Source organism: Spermophilus citellus (genome assembly GCF_964194105.1).
Source record: "Spermophilus citellus genome assembly, chromosome: 3".
Classification (NCBI taxonomy): Eukaryota; Metazoa; Chordata; class Mammalia; order Rodentia; family Sciuridae; genus Spermophilus; species Spermophilus citellus.
In genome coordinates, this window is record NC_138184.1 from 199,349,626 (window position 1) to 199,376,553 (window position 26,928).

The 26,928-nt window shown below is 39.5% G+C and overlaps 1 protein-coding gene across 2 annotated transcripts; it reads left to right on the top strand.

Annotated features, from left to right (window-relative positions):
- PON1 (paraoxonase 1) lies at positions 1–24,896 on the top strand (the record flags this gene model as incomplete). 2 transcript variants are annotated; one of them, XM_081285459.1, is made up of 9 exons in its annotated part: positions 1–74; positions 5,881–5,951; positions 7,633–7,688; positions 8,069–8,237; positions 11,396–11,522; positions 14,819–15,019; positions 17,020–17,101; positions 20,814–20,942; positions 24,580–24,896. In XM_081285459.1, 9 exons carry the CDS (start codon positions 1–3, stop codon positions 24,736–24,738), a joined length of 1,068 nt encoding a protein of 355 aa, XP_081141585.1. In that variant the 3' UTR covers positions 24,739–24,896. The 2 variants fall into 2 exon arrangements, with proteins under 2 accessions (XP_081141585.1, XP_081141586.1); XM_081285460.1 differs by lacking the exon at positions 14,819–15,019.
- Between the last annotated feature and the right edge of the window lie 2,032 nt (positions 24,897–26,928).

Here is a 26,928-nt window from a genome sequence, read left to right on the forward strand (position 1 = left end):
ATGGCGAAGCTGACGGTGCTCACCCTCATGGGGCTGGGACTGGCGTTTTTCAGAGATCACCGGTCTTCTTACGAGTAAGTTGGGTCCTGGTGAGGGCTGCAACCCCTGTCCCTCCCCTAAACCCCAGTGTAGTAACACCCCCACTCCCAAAGTAGGGTCCAGGCTCTTAACAGAAAATACAGACCTGTGCTGGATACATATCCTACAGAGGTTTCATCAATGTTTGTCCAGCTATCCTGTGCCACTTGTAAACATACCCTTGCTCGTGGTCTGAGAGATGGGACAAGTCATTGGCAGTGGTGAGTGGGTCAAGTTGTCAGTGTCATGAAGATCTGCGTGCTTTGGCTGCAGATTGACTTCTCAACCTGGCTTTTTAAAAAAGGGTGGAGGGGGATACGGGTTGGTGTTTTGTGAATAATTAGGGAAAGGACGCCGCCCCCCCCCCCCCCCCCCGTGGCTGCCTGGCCATAGCACAAAGCTTCTGGCCACGGAGAATCTCAATTGGAAGCCACGTGGAGGGGGACCATCTGCACGTGGACCTAAGTAGGTAGGAGCAGATGCTCCCTGAAGTGGTCCACCTGCTCCAGTGGGTGCCAGGCAGGGAGGAGAGAACCCTGATGCTGCAATTGATGTCCTAGGTTCCAGCTCTTCCCTCTGAATATGAGAACTTGAACAAATCACTTCACATCTCTAAATCTCAGCTGCTTCAATAAATTGAAATTGATAATATACACTCCTATAGGAAGCAACTAACCTGAGCTTGGGACATAGTAGCTATTCAATAAATGTTAGTTCCCCGCTTCTCTTTATTTAATAAGTCATTAAGGTGCTATGGAGGATGGTAAATTTTTGCAGGTGTTCAAAGTTTACAGATCATCCTAACTCTCAGAGGCTTAGTCAAATAAGTCTTATTTACTCTGAAGTAAAACATTAATATAATGGAATCCTTTGGAATTTTAAAATATCTTATCACCTTACAGACTAATACACAGAAGCTTACATTCAGAATAGGTTTTTATGAATTATTGTGGAATTTTCTTCTAATTATTGCTATTTTTGAAATCACAAAATATTAGAAAAGTATTTGAAAAAAGTGTAGTTAGTGGTTCAGGCTTTTAGATGATATAAAAATTAGCATGTGAATTTTCACTGATCACGGTACTGTTTGCTGCCAATGCGTTTATGCAGAGAGATATAGAGTGGGTACCGAGCTTCCTGGAGTAGTCCAGTCAGGGTAAAAAAGGAGACTGCACTTCTCTCCAGAAGGTCCTAAAGCCTGGCTACTCAGAAGGGTCTATGGGATAGCTGCATGGGTGGTAACTAGGAGCTTCCTGAATGTGCAGAATCTCAGTGCCCCCTTCCCTTATACTATTGAATCTGATCAGCGTTACTTAACAAACTCCCAGGAGATTTCTATGCACTTCTCTTCATATTTTGTCATTGCCCATGCTAGAACCAGAGCCAGAGATCCTGGATAATCAATAAATGACCTTTATCCTCATTTTAGAGATAAGGTACCTGAGTCTCCAGAAAAATCATGAGTCTGCCCAACACAGAAAATGGAAGCAACGCTGTCCTGAAGCCTTCACCAGGAGCAAGCCAAACTCGCAGAAAGGCACAACCTTTAAAATTCAGAGATGGCTATGTTTGTGTGTGTTGGGGAGCGGGAGGGACTCACAAGAAATTTTACAGGGGGAAACTTGTGGAAGCATACAAGGGATGCCTGCAGGGATTTCTTGAGCTTCTGAGGTGGGAGCTCTCAGAAGAAGGAATTGAGAACGCTCCTCTGGGGCACAAATCCCTAACCCATCATTGTAGTCAGCTGCATATAACTTTGAGGGGTACATACTGCACAAGCCCAGGAAATGCCTAGGACAAGACAGAAATAGTACCCCTCGTGTGCAGGTCCTGGAGGCGCTCATTCCTAAATGATTCATCATGATGCATGAATCCACTGTTTCCTTTATTTAGAAGGAATCCACAAAGCTAGCATGAATCTTTCAATGCATCTCTGCCACTCAGGCTTGTACCAGGCAACACACTGTGTGGATAGAGGGTGGTGACCCTGAGTCAGATCTCCTTTCTCCAACTTTCAAGCCACTTTACCACTTTACACCAAGAAAATTTGAGCCTTTTTCTCCACCTGAAAATTATGGAATAATAACCCACATTGCAGTAGCATATATATAAAATCTGCTGCTTAATAAGTGCCCTAAAGGGGCTGGAAGTGGGGCTCAGAGGTAGAGTGCTTGCCTAGCATACATGAGTCACTGGGTTTGATCCTCAGCACCACATAAAAATAAAATAAAGGTATTGTGTCCACTTATAACTAAACATAAATATTTTAAAAAATAAGTGCCCTATAATTGTTAGCTTTTATACTTATCACATGTGATTTCAAAAATTCACTTAGGAAATCCAAAGAATGATACCTGAATATTACCTTATCTCATTGAAACCCTAGGCTAAGGATGAATAACCTACCAACCCTCCAGTCTCCCCTATCAATGCATCCACAGTTTTTTCTCTGTCTGATGTTCTAGCCTAGCAATGCCACAAAACAATTCAGTGGACATCTGCCAACCCCTCCCACTTGCAAAGTGCTGCATTGTGCTGGAAATCATAGAAATCAATATGATAAAGCATTTGCTCACTGATTTCAGAGTGGATGGGGAGCAACAAGACCAAAAACTGAAAACTGTAAAGCAACAGGACAAGAGACTTGAGAGATATGTAGGTGAGGTTCATGAGCATAAACTTAGGAGTACTAATCCTGTCATAGAAGAAGCTGTGGAAAGTCATGAGGATCCTGGGTGTCCCCATAGATAAGGAGATAAAGGGCCTCCTTGGATGGAGGGAAAAGAGTGAGCAAATGAAAAGGGGTATGAAAGGGACATAGGGAACAGAGTCCTCGGTATCATGTCACCTAATTCCAAATCCCAACTCTGCTCTTTTAAGCAAAGCAATGACATGTAAATGACTTAGCTTCTCTGTACCTCAGTTTTTTTACCTATAAAACAAGGAAAACACAAATCTTTGTCTCAAATGTGGCTAAGAAGATTAAATGAGGAAGTATGTGTGCGAGAGCTCTTAGCACAGGGCTTGGCGCATAGTAGGTCTTAAAAAGGAATTATTGAATGAACAGAGAGTGTGCCGTGAAGCTACAGAAAATTGACAGCTAAGGGTGACTGGCCTGAGTTCTAGATTGGGTTTCTTAATACACGAGGAAAACTTCTTGCTTTCTTTGGCTGGAAGCCAGGGTATATTTGCACTGAATAGTTCACAGTAAAGGTTGTGTGCTTTCTGGACAGAGTTCAGAGGCTTGTGAATCAAGGACATATCTCAGTATTGAACTTTATCTCTTTGACCTGGAACATTTGGACTTAATCAAGATATTTCCTGATAATTTGAGAAAAAGATAGAACAACATGAGTTAAATTACAGTGACACAGGCCAATGAACCTCAATGGCTTCTTCCAGCTGTTTACCATTGTTATTTGTAAATTTTGCCTTGTTAGGGGGTTGAGTATAGATTTGCAATTACACTTGCATTCCAATCCCAGTTTAGACATTCCATAACTATTGGAAAGCCACTGATGTTAGTCATCTGTAACCCAGGAAAACAACCCCTTAGGGAGGTGTTTGCAGGTTGAATGAGGGTATGCACAGCACCTGAACTATGGCGTCAGTGATATCCTGTTGTGATATGACTCGTTTGGGCCACAAATTGGAGCCCAAGGCAACTGGGAACAGGTTTAACACCTCCTTGCCTACTGTGGGCTCCTGCTAATTGTGATTATTGCCATTTCCAAGCTAGAGAGCATCTGCGGGGAGGGGGAGGGAAGCCTGAATTAGAAAAATAGCTGAACAGGTCTACCTTTCTCCATACTCAGTGAACCAATCACAGTTAACAAACCTCGTGAGCCAGGCAGCCTGCTTATTCCTTCCTATGTGGTTTTAAGTCTTTTTTTTTTTTAAGTTAATTTGGCTATCTTGGGCTTTTTTCACAAGTTTTGGCCTATTCAACAAATTCATATCCTTGGATCCCTCCTCCTATGTCACTCTCTGTGTTGTCCTTGGATATGACTTTCACCCTTAACCTCTTGAACCCTACCATCATCCTTGGCGTTCCTTGGTGGCACTCCATGAATATTCATTATGTTTCCCCCAGACTAGTGTCTTTCATAGTGACAGCTCTCAAAATCAGTGTAGTAGACCATGATCAACATTTTTAAATAAATGAAGTAGATTTGAGTAGAAAAGTTAAGAATGCATACATAGATTAGGGTAAGTATCATTTTGAGATACTTGGTTTAGATGTGTGTGTGTGTGTGTGTGTGTGTGTGTGTGTGAGCATGCACACACATGCATGTTTGTACCATGTAAAATGCTTTTCTTAATACAATTCTAAATCTGCAAAGTTTGTGAGTCTCTACTATAAATTTTAACTTTCCCTTTATTGCAAACTTTTGTGATTATGACATGGGATTTCTGGTTTTTGTTTATTTATTTATTTTTTAAAGACTAGGTCTTCCTATGTTGCCTAGGCTAGACTCAAACTTCTGGCTAAAATGATCCACCCACTTCAGCCTTCAAGTAGCTGGGACTGCAGGCATGCTCCACTGTGACCAGTTCTGATTTCCTTTTAAAAAATATCTTCTAGTTTCCCAGGTCATAGGGCAGATCCCAACTTCTCTTCTTTGAAGTCTGTTTTCTAATTTCATGTCTATCACTCAGGGAGCCACAGTCTCTTGGCAGGCCAAACTATCTTTCCTATTTGTTTATCTCTGTATCTCTAGCACCTGGCCTACTGGTTCTCTACCAGTTGTACATCCAAAATAACTGTGGTGCTTTTACAAAGTGGATTTATGGGCTCCCTTCATAGCCTGTTAGGCCAGACAATCTTAGCAGGTGGGTAGAGTTGATAGTCAATGGCATGATAGTAGGAACATCTAAAAACTTTTTCTTAATGAACAAATGAAAGATCAATTGCCCTCAAATTCTTATCATTCTGTATCATGTTGATAAGAATTTTACCCAAAGTGTCTGGTCACCTCCAGCCCATCACCCTGTGAGACTGTGACTATATGATATCATTTTTTCACATATATATATAGATATAGATATAGATATATAGTTTAATCTCTTGGCTGTGCTAATGTCATGGTCCAATTTTTTCAAATGCCTCATTCAGATCTTTGCTATGTGTAGGCAGACTGCTGGTGCTTTGTTCTAGCATCTGTTCATGTTTCCTTTTTCCTTCATTCAAATATCCCCCTATGATTTTTATGTGCTTGTATTTAATAAGTTGTTTGTGTGTAAATGTGTGCATTTTCATACATGCAGGCTTGTGTGTGTGTGTGTGTGTGAGAGAGAGAGAGAAATGCTTTTTTATAGGCTGGACTTGGGTATGATTTTATGAAGTGACAAAGCCTTTAGATATACCTACATTTTTCAAGTATTAGTCTCAAAGCAGATGCACAGGCCAATCTGTGAAACCAGGCTGGGCAAATGGATAGGAAACCTGTCAATTGTTCTAAAATATCATGGGAGAAATTGGAACCATGTTGCCATTTGACCCCAACTATCCACCTTGTATTTCTTACACGATTAAAATAGTTCCTGTTCCTACAAAAGTGCATGGAGCAGACACTACATATCCCCTTTGTATATCTGTCCATCTCTGCACATAGGAGCCCTTACTCAACTAAATGTTGTATCCCACTCTCCCCACTGCTCTGATCTTGCATGGTAGAATTATGGGTGTTGGGGACCGCTAACTCTGGGGTTGCCTCCAAGACGAAGAGCAGTTAAGAAGAACTTTGTGGACTGCAGTTTAATTCTGAGAGTTTTATCTGTTCATTCCTTTCTCCCTCCTAGAGAACGACTTAATGCTTTCCGTGAAGTGAAACCTGTGGAACTTCCCAACTGTAATTTGGTTAAAGGAGTCGGTATGTATGTGAGAAGAGAAGGTGTCTCATTTGAACTGCTAGTATAGCATCTTGCTATTTATTTTGTCCGTATGCCTGTTTAATTTTGTTCAAAAAAACATTGTTGACCCAGGAGATTTTTATTAAGTCAGTAGTTAATTACAAAATACCATGTCATTTGACTTTTGTCTTCCCCAACATATTGCCAATGTGTTGGCAGTTTTGATTGTTTGTTTTTGTTTGGACAATAGAGCAGAAACAATAGTTAGAGCCATGTATGATTTTATGGTAATATAACCTGAGGAGAAAACAAAAGAAGGAAAGAAGAGGAAGACAAAGTGAGTAGAGAATGTGTGTGTGTGTGTGTGTGTGTGTGTGTGTGTGTGTGTGTATATATATATATATATATATTTAAGCTCTCACAGGCCTTGGTAATTACCATGAGGCTTCTCCTCATGTATCTCTTTTAAAGTTGGAAAGGAAAATTTCCCCAGAACCTCTCAGCAGATTTCCCCTTAGATCTCATTAGTCAGAGTTGAAGGACAGGCTGGGGCCCTAGCTGCAAAGGAAGCTGGGAAAGCAATTATTGGCCTCCATTGTGGGAGGCCAGCTTGTCAGCAAAAAGAGAGAGCCAGAAGAAAGCGTCCCACAGAGTGTCCCAGAGCTTAACGCCTCATCCGGTTTCAACCAACCAGCTTTGTTATTTGAGGACAGTTTGCTTAATTCACGCTTTGGTTATTGTTTTGGGTGGGTGGTGTTTTTGTCTGTTTTTTAGAATTATTTATCTCAGTTGACTATAGTTCAGAAGGCAATGCCAGAACTCATTCAGTTAGTATCATTAAACTTGGCCAGATATCTGAGGGCACAATATTTTTCTAGAAAAAATATGTTATTAATATCATATATCACAAGGCATTTGAAAAGCATACGTCTCTGTTAAAAGTATGAATATAAAAACAAGTAGTTTGTTTGTCCCTAGATTAATTAAAATTTGAAAATTTTACATCTATTGAAAGCATGACAAACTTGAAGGGAGTCATATTTTATTGACATATTAATTGCAACTGCATATTCTCAATCATCTAAAATGTATCCCCATTTAAAATTTAATCAAACACTTGGAATTTACTTGTATTTCTAATATAATATATTTATAGTAATATATTAAAATATTTCTTACATTATTAAAATATACTTAATAACAATGATATAGTAAAATATTTCCTATATTTCTAATAAAATGTATTTATATAATAATATATTTCTAATATGGTTCTCAAACTGTTTAATTGGTATTGGAGCTATTAATAAGGAGCTATAAATTATCAATATATATTTATAGCTTGCATCTTTTAAAAAGACCACAGGCTTTTTTCAAATAATCACATCTTTTGAACATTTTGTGAATGTTCATGAGCTTTACTTAAGAGGTTTCAGATTCTGAAGACAAAGTTCTAGGACATCATTTGAAATAAATACATCAAGTGAATTTTAGTTACACTTGTTACAAATATTAACATTTTATAAATTTCCATACAATTGCATCAATTCACCAATTTGAATGAAATGAATGAAAGGATGAATTATTCTGAGCCTATCAAAGAAAATCTAATATATATCCTCATTTTGGAATCAGAAGTGTTGAAGAAATGTGTCTTCAAATTTCTGCAATAATATGAGCAAACTGTACTCTCTTCTGCAGAAGCGGGCTCTGAAGACTTAGAGATACTGCCTAATGGACTGGCTTTCATCAGCTCCGTGAGTGTTTTCTTTCACTTATTATGTTCTAGAACAATTTCTAGGACTGGTCACTGAAGTCTTTCACTTAGGCCTTCTAGGTACCAGTGTCCACTTTCAAGTAAAATGGAGTCATCTAGCTTTCCCAGATGACATCTTCCACCCAGATGTCATGGTCATATATGCATTTGCTACAGGTGATGAGAGGTTTTGTGTGGGGTGAGCTGGTGGAACATGTGGCTTCCAGAGTCTTCTGTGGACCTATTGTACCAGGCAGTTAAGAGGCTTCCGGTGTGGCCCTGTGGCCCAGAGCAGAGAGTGTGAATCCATATGCCTCCCACCACCTCTGTCAGTATTTGATGTTAGTAATGGGCCTGCTTTTTCTCCACCATGCTTTTAAGGGATTAAAATATCCTGGCATAAAGAATTTTGAGCCCGATAAACCTGGAAAAATACTTTTGATGAACCTGAATGAAGAAGATCCAGCAGTGTTGGAGTTGAAAATTACAGGAAGTAAATCAGATTTGTCTTCGTTTAACCCTCATGGGATTAGCACATTCACAGATGAAGGTAACAATGTTTACTGTTTACTGAAAATCAAAAGCAAATAAAAAAAAACAAAACCCCATGCCAGCGAATGAATATTTCTTCTCATCCAACCAAAGCTTAATTATGAATAATGTTCTTATATTTGGGCTTTTGAACCACTTCTCTATGTTAATTAAATATATGAAAGACACATGCTTGAGAATGCTAAAATATTTGATTTGCAAAGCTCCTAATTTTAAAAAACACCAACATTTACATTATCCATAATTATTATAACATTCAGCCTTAGTCATTATAGTTTTTTTTTTTTATTTTAAACAATTTGAAAGGCCCAGGTTATTTACAGGAATAGATTTTTGTCTGACGTCATCTGTGACATGTAGATCCAGGGACACAAGGTCACCAAGGCCAGCTTTCCCTCAGCCCTGCCACCCTCAGTGCCCTCTGTCTCTGATGACTCTGTTCACGCTGTTCCTCAGCACAGCGTGTTCTCCCCTTCCTTGTGACTTTATCCCATTTTTCCTTCCTGTGTGCTGTGCTGCCATATCCTTGACCTCTGTAATAATCCTCAACCTCAGCTGAACCCAGAAGCACCTGGGGAGTTAAAAAAAGTCGAGGTGCCCTGGCCCCAGCCCCAGAAATTCTGAGTCCATTGGTCTGAGGGATGTCTGGGAAGGAATACTTGTTAAAAGTTGTCCAGGTGATAAAAAATGTCCAGGTGATGACAACATCTGTACTCACTGCCTCCATTTCCTCATCAGATGGCCCCTTCCTGATTGTCCCCACTGTGGGTGGCTAAAATGGCTGCCTTGAAATCCATCAGTGAGGTCCTTATTAACAAACATCCTTTCCCTCCCTCCCTCCATCCCTTCCTTCCTTCCTTCCTTCCTTCCTTCCTTCCTTCCTTCCTTCCTTCCTTCCTTCCTCCACCTCACTTTCACTGTTGACCGCTTTCTCCTTCAAAAGAATTGTCCCTCCCTGATTTGCCACTCACCTATCCTGGCTCTGTCCTACTAGGGTTTTCCTCTCTTGCTCTTGGTTTTGCCACTCGTTGCTGGTTCTTTGGGCAGTTGCCTCCAGAGGTTCAATTTCATTTTTTTCTTGCCTCTTTACTTTCTCTATTTCAAAAACTTTAGACCAGGGCCATTCTAGGAGAATATCTACAAATATGGGTTATTATTGCTATTTTCTTATCAGGTTTTCAATTCCATCACTGAAGGTAGTAATACATACTTGTTTGGGTTCCTTTCTTGCAGTCACTTGAAATTCAAAGTGTTGAAAAATGAATATACATACTCATGGTCTTTCTATGGTCTCTCCACCCATCACCACTATTAAATTTAAAAAAAAATTTCAGGTGCAAAGAAATATAATGTTTGATATGGGTATGCTTTTTAGAATAAAATGGGGGTGATGTTTTGCTTTTGCACTAAACACTGCATCATGATTCCTTTTTGTGCCAGTGCATTTAGAGCTAGTTCACTGTGGCCACTCAGGATCCAAATGGGTGGAAGAACAGTAATACAGTCCGTTTGCTATTTAGCTCATTTCCATGTTTATGCTCATTACAAACAGTGATGAAAGAAACTTTGTGGGGTTTTTGGTATTGGAAATTGAACTCAGGAATGCTTAACCCCTGAGCCATATCCCTAGCCACCCCCCTTTCTTTCTTTCTTTTCTTTTCTTTCTTTCTTTCTTTTTTTTTTTTTTTTTTTTTTTTTTTTTTTGGGAGACAGGGTCTTGCTAATTGCCTGGCCTCACTAACTTGCTGAGGCTGACTTTGAGCTTGTGATCCTCCTGCCTCACCCTCCCAAGCTGCTGGGATTACAGGCATGTGCCACAGCACCCAGCAAAAGAAATATTCTTATACATGGATCTTCTATTGACTCCTTCCTTGGAATGAATTTCTAGAAGTAAAATCTGCTGCAAGAAATAAGAATCCCGGTTTTCACCCTTCTTTATATTTGATTTCTGACCAACTCATTCACTAGCTCTCACCAGGGTGTTCTGATACTTCCTGTCAAATGCCTTTCATGTGCTTTCCTTTCTTCTCTCTCAGTTTCAACCTCCTAGTCCAGCCCCTCCTCTCTACAATCCTGAATTACTGCTGTAGCCTTAGGTCATGCTATTCCTTGACTCCAAGCCTCCAAAGAATAAACCTTGAATCCTTACCTAATCTCTGACAAGGCTTATCCTGCCTTTCTACTTCTACGGCTTCAGCTTTGCCACTCTCTCTTTTTTTTTTTTTTTTCTCTCTGTTCCAATCATAGCTTCACTATTAAGTTAATGTGTCAAAGAAGCTCCTGCCTCAGGGTCTTTGCACACACTCTTCCCTCAGCCTGGAACACACTTTCCCCAGACATCCTTGTGTTTTGCTCTTTTATGTCATTTAGGTCTTTGCTCTAACATCACTTCATCAGAAACAACATCCCTGACTCCTAAGAAGAACACGTCTCATAACCCCATCTCTTTATCCTGCTTCATTTTTCCTTTGTAGCATTTCACGTAAACATTTAGCATTGAATATAAACACTTATTGGCTGAATAGTTAACATCATTTTAGCTGGCTTCTCTGTTCAGATCTCTACAGTTCAACCAATTTGATCATGTCAGAGGTTTCCAAAGACTTACTACTGCTTCATAAGGTAGAGATCAGAATCTCACATCACTTGCCGACTCTGATCACACTTCTTTGACCTTTTAGACCAGTGTCCTTCATGTCCCATAGTCCCACAGAGGCACAGAAGTTGCTTCCATTTCCTACCATCTCTGTGATGTTATTCTTTCACGGTGTAAACTATACCTGGGCTCATCTTCTCCTAGACAGTTTCCACATCTCTATCCCTTCTATGTCAACTCTGTATTTTGCAGAGGCCATTTGGACTAGAAAGCTTATTACGCTCTTTGGAGTTTTAGTGTCAGTGATGCTCATTCTTAAATTGAGAGTTTTCTCCCCCTCTAATAGAGTTTGGAGTTTTTAGAGACTGTCACTTGTTCCTCCTTTAGCCACTTTTCTTTGGAGCAATCACGAATGTTCTCTCTACCAAGAGATGAAAATATTCCATCTGCCTGACATCCTAAGTACTAGTTGGAGGTGGGTTGAAATTGCTTTTTGGAGACAGAGCTGTCAGCTGAAAGCTCAGTTAATGTTTCAATTTTTGTTTTTAATCTTCTCTCAGATAATGCTGTGTACCTGCTGGTGGTGAACCATCCAGATTTCAAGTCCACGGTGGAGGTGTTTAAATTTCAAGAAGAAGAAAAATCACTTTTGCATCTGAAAACCATTAGGCACAAACTTCTGCCTAGGTGCTGAGATAGCTCATCTTTGTCTTCTCCTTTAGCAGCAGTGAATGCTTTATCCATGTTTACTTTTTTGTTGTGGCCAGGGCACATTCAACTCTCCCTTCCCATAACCACAAAGAGTGCTTTTCTGCAGAATATTCTAACAACTCTTGCCTCTCAGAGAAGCCCATTCTCTCATTAGCTCGTTTCTCAGGCTGGTTGGATGCTGGCTCCTGGCTCCTGGTTTTAAGATCTCCATCTAAGCTTTTACAAAGAAAAAATTCTGCCCCTCTCCAAGCCCAGACTCAGTATTCCAAACCCAAAGAGGCTTTATAGATGAATTCCACATCTTGAGCTTATTTATTTATTTTTATTTTTTAAAAAATATGGTCTTAGGTTCTACAAATTCAAAATGCATATCTAAGAGAAGACCCCAAATCCAGTGCATCTAAATCCTGCCTTTGTTGGCTCAACTGCTGTTTGGTTGGGCCCAATTCCTGCAGTAGCAGATCTATGGGGACACTCAGCACTGTACTAGACTCCTCCACAATATAACACCAGGAGAAAGAGAAACACCCACAGATTCTCAATCCTGGTCAACCCAATCCAAAGTCAACTTCCTCACTTGCCTTATGAATATTTGTGGTTTTTTTTTGAGGCTAATATGGGTTTAGCACAACAATCTCACACTACCTTCCAAAGTAATGATTACTTCCTAATTATTACAATTTTTTAGAATCCCAGCCCCTACCTGCATAATTGAAGTAGAGCATTCAACCTCCTCAGTATTTGTAAACCTAGAGTGGTACTCTTTGCAGGCACCTAGGAAAGGGATTGGCACATAGGAAACCTGTCAGGGCCTCTTCCTCTCTTTTCTTATCTGATGGTTTTGAGGATGAGAAAAATGAGACTTAAGAGAAATTTAGTTACTGCATGAAGATTGGCCAATTAGTTAGCAGCCAAGTAGAAAGGAAGGCCAGGGGCTTCTTCTGTAACCCTTAGATGAGTTCAAGTTAAGAGAACAGATTTAGGGTAGAAGAGATCATTCAGAGAAGATATTTCGGAAATAAATGAGATCATTGGGTATTTAAAGAATGTAAAGTATGCCAAGATCTAACATAAGGAAAATAAGTAGGATGGCAAAGCTGAATGACAATAATAGCAATCACAACTTAATAAACTTTAGCTCTAAATCAGTTCCCGCGCAAACCAATTTGAACTGATTTTTTAGTGACTTTTTATGAAACTCTCTGTAATTGGGTGCTATTATCATTCCTGTTGTGGATTTAAAAACTTTGAGGCCTACAGGACTTGTTAAGATGCCTCCAAAGACACCATTAGTCAACAGTGGAGCTGAGATTATGGTCCTGACAGTGTGAGTTCTAAAGTACTTTCCTGAATGACTATCAAATAGTGAAAAATTATTTGATTTGTTTCAATATTTAATTTTGGAAACCTCATGTTTGTCCAGTTTTCCAGATTAGGAGTTTTTTCTTTCTTTGTTTCTTTCTTTTTTTTTTTTTTTTCTGGTCAAGTTGCAAAAATATTGGTCTTCGGCAGCATAGAACCTGACTAAAAGTAACTCTATTGCCACAATTAAATAGAATTTAGCCACATGTACTTTTGCTCTGTGGTTGATGGTTGTTTATGCTATTATTCCAATTACTTCAGCCTGCTATTATTAACAATGTCACAACTATTATTATTGTTGGTCACTTACCATAGGCCAGGCATGGTGACAAGGCCTTTATACTCATTTTATTTCACTCTTACCCTAGCCTTTCAAGGTACAGAGAGAAAACTGACATTCAGAGAAGTGGCTCAAAGTTTATTGACACGCTCTGGTGCCCTGTTGTGACGATAGCAAGCAGGGTCAGGACTCAAGCAGAGTTTATCAGATTTCAAAGCTCTTGCTCTAAACCATTCCATTCTGCTGCTGTTTATGAAAAGCAGGCAAACGGTAGGAAAGCATACTAATTTCAGAAATTTCTTTTTTTAAAAAAAAGAGAAAGTAGAACCAGCTTGCAGATTTATGTCTGGAGCCTGTACTAATCCTAAACCCCTAGACCTGTTTTCATGTAGTAATAGTGACTCCCATTGATTGAGGATTTATTGGGTGTTAGGCTCCTGGCAAAGCACACAACAGGCATTGTTTCATTGTAATTCCCACTGCAACTCCACAAATTAAGATTTTGACCCTTGGTCTTCTACTAATGAGCTGTATGATTTTGGGAAAATCACTTAACCTCTCTTAACAGATGAGAAAACTGAGGCTCTGCATGCTTGTCTCATTGGCCCCAGAGCCCAGCTCTGCGTCAGAGCTGATACACTGGCCATTACGCACCCTGCAATAGAGCAAGGATAATTTTCTCTCAGATCATGGCCCCGGGGAACTTCCATCACCTCAATCAGCAAAGAATGACTCACTTATGTGTTTGCTATTGTACCTATTAAAGCAGAAAAATAGACTCATATATCTTACATTTTCAGAAACAGAGAGAGAATCCTAATAGGAAAGAAAATAGGTAAGCATCCTATTTCTAAACTTTCTTGTTCATGGACATCTTATTCCATTGAGAATCATAAAACTTTAAGGCTGGAAGATAAACCAGTGTATCATCCTCGTTTTACAGATAAGAAAACTGAGGCCCTGACACGTGAAGGATTGATTTTCCCTAGATTGCAAAGCTAAGGTAGCAAAGATTTAACTAAAATGTGTTGCCAGTTCAGTGGTTTTGTTTGTTTGTTTGTTTTTTGGAGGGTTATTGTTTGTTTGTTTGTTTGTTTTTCATTGCCTTAATCTAAGGAATGATAGGAGCCAGTTCCATGTGAGCACAGATTCATCTTGCTCTGACAATTATGCTATGGCCGAATTTAAATGATCACTGAATTTATACCCACACCATGCCTCCTCTTTTAAGATATAGCTAATAGGATTTTTATGTTACAGTGCTATTATGACCTCTTAAGAGTTCATAGAACAATTTATTATCTTTAAAAAAAAAAACAGTTTTTAGTTGTAGATGGACACAAACTTTTGTTTTATTTATTTATTTTTATGTGGTGCTGAGGATTAAACACAGTGCCTCACACATGCCAGGCAAGTGCTCTATCACTGAGCCACAACCCCAGCCCACAATTTCTTATCTTTGAGGATGGCAGAAGTAGAACTGCTTTCACATTGATTCTGTGCCATTATAGCTAGAGTGAAAGCTCATCCCATATCTTGATAGATATGGAATAGACATGAATGAATGCCAGCTCCCAAGCCTGCACTGTACAACACCTTCACCTGTATATATTATGTGTTTTAATTGCAGTTTGAATGATATCGTTGCTGTGGGACCTGAGCATTTTTATGCCACAAATGATCACTATTTTATTGACCCATACTTACGATCCTGGGAGATGTACTTGGGTTTAGCCTGGTCATATGTGGTTTACTATAGTCCCAATGAAGTTCGAGTGGTGGCAGAAGGATTTGACTTTGCTAATGGAATCAACATTTCACCTGATGGCAAGTATGTGCACTCTTTACATCGTAATGGATTTATCTGGGTTCTCAGTAGATGTCTTTAGAATGTTGTAGTTATTTTGAAGTGACTTGATACATATTGTCTTAGGAAGATGAAGTTAGAAAAAAAAGTAAAATATCTTAATCCTTCAAGGGTAAAATTTATCAGATCAAACATTTACATTTTGTGAAGATGTACTGTGTTTTATTTAAGGGAAAAAAAGTACATTTCAAGAGAGGAAACCATAATAAACATTTAATATTACCCAAACAGCTTTGTTTTGAAGGAAGATTTTTTGGGGTGTGTGTGTACTAGGATTAAACTCAAGGGCACTCGACCACTGAGCCACATCCCCAGCCCTATTTTGTATTTTATTTAGAGACAGGGTCTCACTGAGTTGCTTAGCACCTTGCTTTTGCTGGGGCTGGCTTTGAACTCACAATTCTCCTGCCTCAGCCTTCCAAGCTGCTGGGATTACAAGTATGAGCCACTTTGCCCAGCTTGAAGGAATATTTTTGAGTATATAACAAAATTAACAATACATAGGTGTGTGTGTGTGTGTGTGTGTGTGTGTGTGTGTGTGTGTGTATGTATTGGTCTGTGACAAGATGAGGAACATCAAAATGTAAATTAAGCACTGCTTTCTTCAACAAGAGAGTTTTCAATGAAAGGAAAGAGTCTTCTTAACTCAGCAGCTTGCTTAGTAATGTGCTTGATTTATAATATTATCCCATGGCAGCCTTGCAATGATGCACAAAGCAGCATAGGTCTAGGGACCACACTGTGGTCATCCACAGTATGGATATATATACATGAAATTAGGAAAAAAGTAAAATATCTTAACCGTGTGTGTGTGTGTGTGTACACCCACCCACACACACACACACACACACACACACACACACATCCAATATATTTTATAAATATATAAAATACATCAGCCATCTATACCCTTCCTCATCTTGTATCATCAAGGATTTCAGAGTGTTTGTAACATATACTTAGAAGAAGAAGCACGGGACGCTTTCAATTATTCATATTGTCCCCTGGCTTTAACAATGAAAGATAATTATGCCATCATATCTCTTCTTGTTTTGGGATGCACTGTGCTTCGCTAACCAGCAGTCTTTTGGGTATGTGGTGTTTCATTCTGAAAAACACTAAGCCCGCAGAGTTGGGACAGGCTCAGGACAAAGGGTGTGGAGGACTTTTCTCCATCCATACCAAGCATCCTGACTTCTCTCATATTTTCTCTGGCCTGAAACAAGGTACTGCTGCTGAGAGGCTTTTCTGCAGCTTCCTGGAGGGACAACTCTCTGTCCTCTAAAATGCAGAACCTAGTTTCTCTGCGGTGTAATTGGTAGGCATAGCACTAATGTAGAAAAATAGGGTTAGTTTAGGAATTGAACATTTTCATCCATATATAGGAATATAAATATGAATATATGTAAAAATATACATGAAAGTATTTAAATGGATATAACTTTGTGTATAGCTATTTTTCTTTTGAGATAGATGTTTCCAATTTGTTTTAGTTATAGTTTATGATTATGCAACTGAATATATATGAAAATTTCTGAGCAGGAATTTGGTTGCTGTGGGGGTATACTCATAGACATATGAATTTATATAAACATACGTATGAATATATATGTGAAAATATACATATGGTTATTCAAACTAAAAAAATAAAATAAAGTTTAAAAATACAGAACTTGGGACTCATCACTACATTGAAAGTTATCTGTTGCTCCCAGAAATTGAGAGCTCGTGTTAGGGCTGATCAGAGATTAGTAGGTTTCCACTTTTAGGATTAACTTCTCAGAGATTAAACCCCTTTGTGTGCTGTGAACTCATTGAGCTCTTTCAGAATTTAGTGCTTTGAGATGTGTGCTGTTTTCCAGTCTCTAGGCAAAGTTCTTCCCTAGGAAGAGTTATTACAACTCCCGTAACCTTCTGAATTGCATTACCTCAAGCACTTTGATGCAGTTCTTGCTTCTTTGAAGGTATGTCTACATATCCGAGTTGCTGGCTCATAAGATTCATGTGTATGAAAAGCACGCTAATTGGACTTTAACTCTGTTGAAGGTAAGATGTATTAACACTATAAGTTTGCAGAGTGATAATTAGATTCTAATTGATTTGTGAAATTAAAAGTGAGGAAAAAAAGAATTGTCTAATTGAAGTGGGTGAGAACCCATTTTTCACTTCTTTATTAAGAGCCGTCTGCATCATTTTGTGTCTGTTGTTCACTTTGACTCAATTGCAGAGCGGGAACAGCAGGCCGCACCTCACCTGGGAGACTTTGATTCTTTCTGTTCTAGTGAATTTGTTTGGATTGCGTTTGCAGGTCCTTTCTCTCTCCCTTTTCCTTCTTTCTTTCTCTTTTTCTCTCCCCTTTTCTTTTTTTCCTCTCTGTTGATGGAAAAGCCAAGAAACAGCCTCAGGACAGGGCACTGTTCCATCTGCTTGGGAACATATCTCCATGGCTGCCTCTGTCATTTCTGCCCAGTTTTTACTGAAATGTCATCTCAGCAAGACCCTTCCTCACCAGTTAGTCTACCTGGGACCCACCCCCACTTATTTCCTAACTCTTCTACTGCTTATCGTTGCTTTCAGCATTTATTACCAACATAGGGTACATTTGGCTTGACTTCTTTATTATCTGACCCACCCCCTGCCCCACACTCCAGAATGTAGGTTCCACCAGGACCGATTTTTTTTTTCTTTCTCTGCAACAATTTTCAACACTCAGTAGACATTCCACAAATACCTGTTCAATTAATATGGTAGGGCTGGGTGAGGGTCAGGGGTTCACCCGCTGCCCCCATCTATTCTGGTCCAGATTGAAGGTTTGGGTCAAAAGGGGTAAAAAACACAAAGGAGAGGAAAGAAAAGCTATGAGCAAGGTGGACCATTCTGACAGCAGCTCTAGCCCTGAAAAACCACCTGGCACTGCTGTCCTGCTGCCCACGCAGAGTGAAACACTGTCACCGCCAGTCTTAGAACTGTGCCCATCAACACTTTCAAGTACTGTCATGACAGGCCTCACTCCGAGAAAATTACCTTGAAACGACTTCAAATGTAACATCGTGTTTGACATTAAAAATCACTGGCAGGACTAGTTCAGTATTAGCTGAAGTAAAATGGAACTTTGCACACTTATACTGGCTGAGGGAATAAAAGCAGACTGTGGTTTAACAGTAGGTACTTCTGTAAGCTGAAAGTTAAAGAATTTTGTAGCAGAACCCAATCCAAGACACATTCCACACAGAGTGTTGGGCCCTGCTCCTGCCCAGTCCAGGTTGAAGGCAAGCCTTGTTTTTAGATTGGGATCCCACTTTGGGCAACAGACCATGCCTGTTTCACTTCAGAGCAACCAACCCAGCAGAGGCCAACCCTTCAAATATAATGCTGATCTTTCTCTTGAACGATCATATGCCACGTAATTTGATAAAGTAGCTGAGCCCAATTGTAAAGCTTATGATGAGGCATGTTTATGCTTATGTCCTTCCAACATGTGTTATACCCACACAATGGAAGATTATTTGGCTTCAAAAAGGAATGATTTGGTAATCCCAGCGGCTCAGGAGGCTGAGGCAGCAGGATCTCAAGTTCAAAGCCAGCCTCAACAAAAGCAAGGTGCTAATAAGCAATTCAGTGAGACCCTGTCTCTAAATAAAAAGTATAAAATAAGGCTGGGGATGTGGCTCAGTGGTCAGTGCTCCCGAGTTCAATCTCTGGTACCTGCTGCACCACCAAAAAGAATGATTTTCTGACACATGCTACACTGTGGATGAACTGTGAAGACGTTGAGTGAAATAAGCTAGACACTAAAGGAGTGATATTGTGATTCCAATGATCTGAAGTACCTAGAACAGGCAAATTCATAGAAACAGAAAGTGGAATGGTGGTTACCAGGGGCTCGGGGGGAAGACAAATGGAGAGTTATTGTTTAATGGTTACAGAGTTTCTGTTTGGGATTTTTAAAGTTCTAAAGATGGATGGTGCTGATGGTTTCATGACATTGTAAACGTACGTATGTCATGGAGTTGTACACATATATATAAGTCAAGATAGCAAATTTTATGATTATATATATATAGAGAGAGAGATAGATAGATATAATGATATGTATAGATAGATATAATGATGTATATATATAACAATAAAAATAATTCTCCTTTTCCTCCAAAAAAAGATTATAAGATTCAATGAATTAGTCTTACCTCAATAAACTTCAATTTTCTAAAAATCGAGATATTTATTAACAAAGAATACAGTTTTTCCCACAGAGAATAATTTGTTTTAAGGAGAGGAAAATCTTCTCCACTTGTCTTTATAAGACTCTGAGGTGTGATACACATGCCCACTCTGATGAGTTGGGATGGCTAGTTGGGATGGCTACATGTTTGCAAAGTAACACCTTATTTACAGACCCAGGAGGGGCTTCCTGCTGGACCGGCAGCTCTTCTTGGGTACTGGTGGGTACTCTCCAGGTGCTGAGCTCCTCACAGAGCATGCGGTAGGAGCTCAGTCCTTGTGTGTGGAATGGGTGGGACCCCAGGCTCCTGGGTCTCCACTTTCACCTCCAACTCTCATTTCACCTGGCTTTCAAGCACCGTGGAATTTGCCAATTGGCTGTACCCCATCCAAAGACAATAATGGATCACCGAGACTCATGTTTTCCTTACTTAAACAATCTAATGTGTCAGGGCAGAGTGCTGACATTGGGACAGATGCAGGGAGGGTGGAAGAGGAAGTCTGGAGCTGATCTTGCTCAGCCATCTCCTCTGGCTAGTCTTGCCTGTTTCCAGGCTAAGTAGGGAGTGCTGACCCTGCGTGGCAGTGAGAATGAAGCTCTGCTGAGCCCTCTAATCCCTTTGAGGACATGTGGGGACAGCTCTCATTTTCAGTAGGAAGCGGAGGGCCTCGGTGGCTGTCTGCAGCTGCCTACCCACGCTCTGGCCTTTGCAGTGAGTCACGACCAGTTATTTACAGAGTCCCTGGGCACTAAGGTACTCGGTAGATATTGTTTCTCTGATGAGAGTTAGAGGTAAACAAATAGATGGGATTTCTTTCTGGTAGAAGGCAGCCAAGATGATGAATGGTGGAATTAAGAATCGTTGCTATTATTTATGATACTGGTACAAAGCCTCGACAGCAATCTGGGCAGTCATCACACGCTTGCAACTTATATTTAGAGAATAAACAGCAGAAGAACAGGGAGTTGAATAACATTAAGAAACTGAAGAACAAACTTTTCCTCAACTCCAAGGCAAAAATTAGACCCTGGGTGATCATTTCTTCGCCGGCTGCACAGCCTGTGATTAGCCATGAAAGACCCTACATTTCATCCATGTTCACATCAGAAATGGATCTACATTTCCTGGTTGTTTTATGAATTTTTACAAAAATATCATTTGCACATGCCATTTTAGAAGGAATTGCTTTATGCTGCACTTAAAACTTGAAAAAAAAGTTTTAGATTTCGGCACAGATGTTAGTACAAATGATTTTATTTAACTTTTAACAGTCTTTTTTTTTTTTTTTTTTTTGCTTTCTGAATCTTTCCCCATCTGTCCTGGAAACCAACAAAATACTAGTATAGATAGAAGGCCAGAGGAATCAGAAGAATTCCTTGAGTGCTATTAGAATGGTATAGAATTATTGTGTCCCCAGAAGCAGCCATGTAGTGACCAAGGATGAGAGGATGCCTTTCCCTGGCATATTGCTGCACCACTTCTCAATTTTTCTCACTCCCTATCTTTTGTTCTTTCCTTGCTCTTAAACTTGGAAGTCCCTCAACTTTGACACACTTGTGGATAACATATCCGTGGATCCTGTGATGGGGGACCTTTGGGTTGGTTGCCATCCCAATGGCATGAAGATTTTCTTCTACGACCCAGAGAATCCTCCTGCCTCAGAGGTTAGTTTGAAAAGCGAAGTAGATCAATGACCTTATTTCCAGCTACTGTTTTGCAGCAAACATAGTTCTCAATTCTATGTGCAAATAAAAAAGGGGACATGGATAGGTAATCCAACTGATTAGAAATAAAAAGGACTTTCAGACATGTTTTCCTCAGGGTCTAGATAGGAAACAGATGGTACATTTAAACTGGTTATTTTGAGGGGAGTTTAATAAAGGTGTTGTTTACAAAGAGGTGGGCATAGTGTAGAGACATTAACCAGGGATAACCTCAGGGCTAGCAAGTGGGAAGGAAATGACTAAAAATCAAGAACAAGAAGGGAGCAGTGGGGCTGGGCTTGTGGCTCAGTGGTAGAGCGAGTGCCTTGCACAGGTGAGACCCTGGGTTCGATCCTCAGCACCACATTAAAATAAATAAATAACTAAAAATAAAGATATTGTGTCCATCTACAACTAAAAATTATTTTAAAAAAAGAAAGATGAAAGGAGCAGTGGACTGGTGATGTAGCTTGGTGGTAGAGGGCTTGATCCCCAGCACTGCCAAGAAAATAAAAATAAAAAGGAGTGGTGTGTGGTGTGGTGTGTGGAGAGGGTCATCTGAGAGGAACGGCTTGTGGTTGAGGGATGTAGTCAACCAGCAGCAACACCACGGGGAGGTTGCTGAGCATAATTACCTCAGCTCCCTCTCAGTCTGACCACTGCTGCTGCTGCGTTGAGGCTGAGAGTACAGGAGTCTTCTTCAAAGTAGGCCTTGGTACAAGTCAGAGCAGAGTGGGGTGTGGCCTGTAGGGCTGGGTTGAGGAGCCCCAGCATTGGACGGGTCCATTTTTTTTTTTTTTAAAGAGAGAGTGAGAGAGGAGAGAGAGAGAGAGAGAGAGAGAGAGAGAGAGAGAGAGAGAGAGAATTTTTAATATTTTATTTTATTTTATTTTTTAGTTCTCGGTGGACACAACATCTTTGTTGGTATGTGGTGCTGAGGATCGAACCCGGGCCACACGCATGCCAGGCGAGCGCACTACCGCTTGAGCCACATCCCCAGCCCCGGACGGGTCCATATCTTTATTTCAGTCATGAGTTTCTCCAACTTGGAAATTCTCCATTGTTTTAAAAACATAATCGTGCCACGCTACAATGGTTTAACTCTTTGTTACCTGCCTTCCTGTTCAACTCCCCCTTCCTGGGTGTCAGAACTGTCTCAATTCTGTGGCAGATTGGCTTCAGGACCCTGTGGTTACAAAATTCACAGAGGCTCAATCCCTTATATAAAATTGAAAAATATTTTCATGGAACCTATACACATCCTCCCATGTAGTTTAAATCACTCTAGATCACTTATCATAGCTAATACAATATAAATGCCATATAATAGTTATGCTATGTTATTTAGGAAAGAATGACAGGAAAAAAAGTTTATATGTGTTTATTACAGACATATTATTTTTTTCCAATATTTTTCATATGAAGCTGATTGGATTTGTGCAGATATGGAATCCAGGTATATGGAGGGCTGTATACATACAAGTCAATGTAGTAGACCAGTCCTAAAACCATAATTAGCCATCCTCTCAGAATATTCCCTAAAGTTAGGGACATAAATCATTTGCTAGAATTTGTTTTGGCTTAGAAGTCCTCTTCCACTTTTGTTATAATACTGAAAGATTCCAATTTTTTTTGGTCCATGATCTTTATTTAGCAGACTATTTTGCAGTGCAAATAATAAGAATCTGAAGCTCACTTTACCATAGGCATTTGGACATTGACTATCACCTACCTGGTGTTTTCTATTTTGAGTTTTCAGTATATACTAAGTGTCATTATTATTTATATCGAATACATGATATTGTTTTTTGACATTTATCTACCACAGTGTTTTAAAAGCTTAGGTTTAAGTCTGTCTCCCAATCAAAAAAGGAAGGAAAAATGACTGTATCTCCTCGATTTAAAGAAAACAAAAAAACCTCAAAAGTGGATTTCCAGGGCTGGAGTTGTGGCTTAGTGGTAGAGCGCTTGCCTGGCATGAGTGAGGCTCTGGGTTTGATCCTCGGCATCACATATAAATAAATAAATAAAACAAAAGATCATTGACAACTAAGAAAAGTATTAAAAAGTGGACTTCCAGGGCTTGGGATGTGGCTCAAGTGGTAGCACGCTCGCCTGGCATGCGTAAGGCACTGGGTTCGATCCTCAGCACCACATAAAAATAAAATAAAGATATTATGTCCACGTAAAACTAAAAAATAAACATTAAAAAAAAGTGGACTTCCAATTTCCTATCTTTTCTTTCTAGGTTTACAGGAAATTCTGATCATGGTTAATGTCAGTCCTTTGTGCCTTTTACTCATTTTTAGCTATTAGGATTGCTGAGTGGCGTGTTACATAGAATTGAAGGAATGTATGCTGGGGAGTGTTCACTGTTTAGAACTGAGCAGAATGTTAGATTCTAATATGTTCTTGCTTGTTAGCTCATTTGGTGAACTCGGGGCATTTGCTATACCATGGACGTGGTTTGTTGTCCTGGAAAAAAGTGTTTCCTTTCTAATGATGGATCTGGTGAGGAATAGCAAAAGGTAATAACAATCCATTATCTAATGTTCTTCCCAACCGAAAAGCAATTTAGTCTTATTAACAAGAAGCTGAGTTAAGCCAGGGTACACCACCATTTCCTTGAAGTTGACACTGTATTTTAAACACTATGGCAATTTCCTAAGACATCTGTCTTTGGTGCCAGCTATTCTAAAGGAGTCATTTTGAATGCCCCCATTGATCCTTTCATATTCAGGCACTGGCCTCCCTGGACAGCCATATTTGGTGTTCTGTGTGTAGACATCCTTTCTTCAAGTAATCGTACTTTATCTTAGTTGAAAGGGAACTTAGAAATAATCTAGTCTCACCCATCTCCTTCTATAGTTGAGAAACAAATGGTAAGCAGAAGATCCAAGACATGATCCAGGTCTCCCCCTTCAATGTAATGCTTTCCATATTAGATCAAATCATATAAAATTGCTATTTTTGTCAGCCAGCAAGAATGATCAAATGTTTGTATTTCATGTGAGTCTAATACAACACCGCAGTGGTGCTGATGGTGCAAATTCTTAACTAAGTGAAGGAAGCTGAACTTATAAAATCTTATACATTTGGAGATTGGACCTTAAGTTCAGAAGAATGGTTCAGTGTGGTACAGAAAGGTGGTTTGGTATGCGGAGGGTGTCATATTATCCTCTGCCCCTTGCCTATATTTAAAAGCCAGGAATTAAGGGTAAGCATCCAAATTCCTAGCTCATCTAAAACTATATAAACACATATCTGAATTCCAGCATGGTAACCATTCAGCTGTTGCTGAGTAATGGTCTCCACTTCTCCCTAACACCTCACACTCAGGCTATGCTTCTCTTTCACATTTCTTGCCTAGTCCCTGTAGGTCTGTGTGCTCACTACCCTTGTTAAAGATCACATGATCCCAAACTGACAGTTTACAAATGGGGAAACAGGTATCATAAATATAGAGTAATTTGGGTACAAAATACAATATATGTAACTCTATGAGGTAATATGGTTTCTTGTGGAGAAATGACTCCGTGCTTTGAGTTGTTTTAAGTAACTTTTAAAAAATGTTAAGCTCACGTTATTCCTTTGATAGGTGCTTCAAATCCAGAACATCTTAACAGAAGAACCCAAAGTGAAACTGGTTTATGCAGAAAATGGCACAGTGTTGCAAGGCAGCTCAGTAGCCTCCGTGTACAAGGGGAAACTGCTGATCGGCACTGTGTATCAGAAAGCACTTTACTGTGAACTCTAACAGGATGACTTGCCAAAGTCATGGAATGAGGAGGCCCATCATTTCCACCAATTGCCACAGTCTAAGGGGCTGCAGCGATCTCCGTTGATGTCAGTTGCATATCATGAGGCTGAGCAAATCTGGAGAGTGAGGTTCTTTTGACAATACATGATCCAATTAGTCTTGGGATACTTGGAAATCTCATTTACCAGTGGAAAATTATTACTAAATAATAATTTAATAATAATTAAATTATTAAAATGGCTAAATTTATTATACCAATTGTCAGGTCTTAAATAATTTTACTATATGTTACTCATTAGGAACTTTCCCTAAAACGGATTCCATGAAAGTGTCTTGCTGCTTTGCTAATTCATGTTCAGAGAACCAGAGAGCAGGATGAGCTATGTCACAACTCCAGTTCTCAGGGACTCCAGGTCACGTGCCAGAACATGCTGGGGAACCTGCACCGACAGAGTTGCCCCGTTTTCCCCTCTGCATGTGACTTTCTCAGGAAACAGTGGCCAATTTTAGTAGTGTTCTCCTTTTATTCTTCAATTCTCCTGTGGCAATGGCGTGTAGGAAAATCTTAAAATTTGGGGGAGTGGTATCACACCTTAAAATTATGAGTGTCTTTTATCTTGGCACCAGTAGTATCTTTTAGATTTCATTGCCCTGGAGAAGGAGGGAATTTGCTCACTGCAAAGACTGGGCACAGAATGTAGTAATTGATTCAAGTAATGTTAAGTGTCCTGAAGTCAATACTGCTATTCAGTGGTGGAAGAGGTTTTTTTTTTTTAATTTTTATTTTTTATTGTTGTTGTTGTTATTTTTCCCTATTGTAACTTGCTATGGAAATTGAGAAAGAAAAAAAAAAAAGGAAAAGGTAAACAAACAAAAATCAGGAAAGATCAACCACCACTTTTTGTCATCATTCAAGGACACGGCTAGGAATAAAAGATGACTTTATCATTTTGTTGTGAATGCCGACATAAAGGTTAACACACCTCATTTGTTTGTCTGTTTTGAAGATAGGACTTTCAGGCCAGATTCTTTCTCTGGGACATTAAGGCAGTCACTTAAAGTATTTTTAAGGCACTTGTCCTATTGTTGGTGTTGTGATTTTGGTCCAGCATTTTGGGAAAAATGTTTTGCCAATAAGTTGAGAATTGTCAACAGTTTGAAACCATTGATCCTCTGATTTAATAAAAAAATATTTTTGTTTTGATCAAAAAAACAAAAAAACTTTAATCAGGATTCACATTATTTTGGCCACCATTTCAGGGAGCATAACACCAAGTGCCTTATGAGTGCTCAATTACTCAGTGATACCATCTATTCACAACCCAGGAAGTACTGCTTGTCACAGTCAACAAGTGATGCTTAGGAAAAAAATAAGTAAATAAGAACCTCACATATTTCCTTCAAAAAGAATCTCTTACCTAGCCTCCATGCATCTTCAATAAAATAACCATATTCTGTTCTTTTTTATTATTGATGGAATAAGAAGATTCTGCCAAAAAAAAAAAAAACAACTATCAAACATCACATAGCATAGATTCAAGTTCAGAAAGGGACACCCCTTGGTTAGGGGTTTAACACACACTCATAGAAAGAGGAAAACTGCCTAATTCTCATTTGTTCTGTGATGCCCACATCTAAATATTTGTATTGCCAAAGGTTTAGTTCTGGATAGGTTATATGCATGAGAAAGAATGACTTTAATATTCTTCATTTGTTACAGCCCAGTCTCCTGAATCTTGGTCTTGGAAGTAAACTTTAAAATCACCCTGTACTATAGGACAGGCTCATTCCTGCTTAGTGTGCTCCTTGCTGTGTGCGGCTGACTGGTTAACGGATTGTCACAGACCTTTCTATGGCTGAGACGTATCAGAAACCTTGATGGTGAAGCCGTGACAGGGAAACAGGAAGATGGGCGAGGGAGCTTTGACTGGAGGCTTCACTCTTTTAACTTTATGCCCAGTTCCATAATTGGGCTTTCAAATGTAATTCTAGCTGCCAATTTACACTTTACCAGAGTTAAACCTTATTTTTAGTTTCATTTCCATGAAAAATGTGCACTTTGCTCTTGATTGATAGATGTGTTTTGACAGTTAATACAGGTTTACCCAGTCAAGGCTTGTTTTAGTCGAAGGTGAAAATGGAAGAAGAAGAAAAAAATTATGCGACCGATCTCAGTATTTCTTTTTA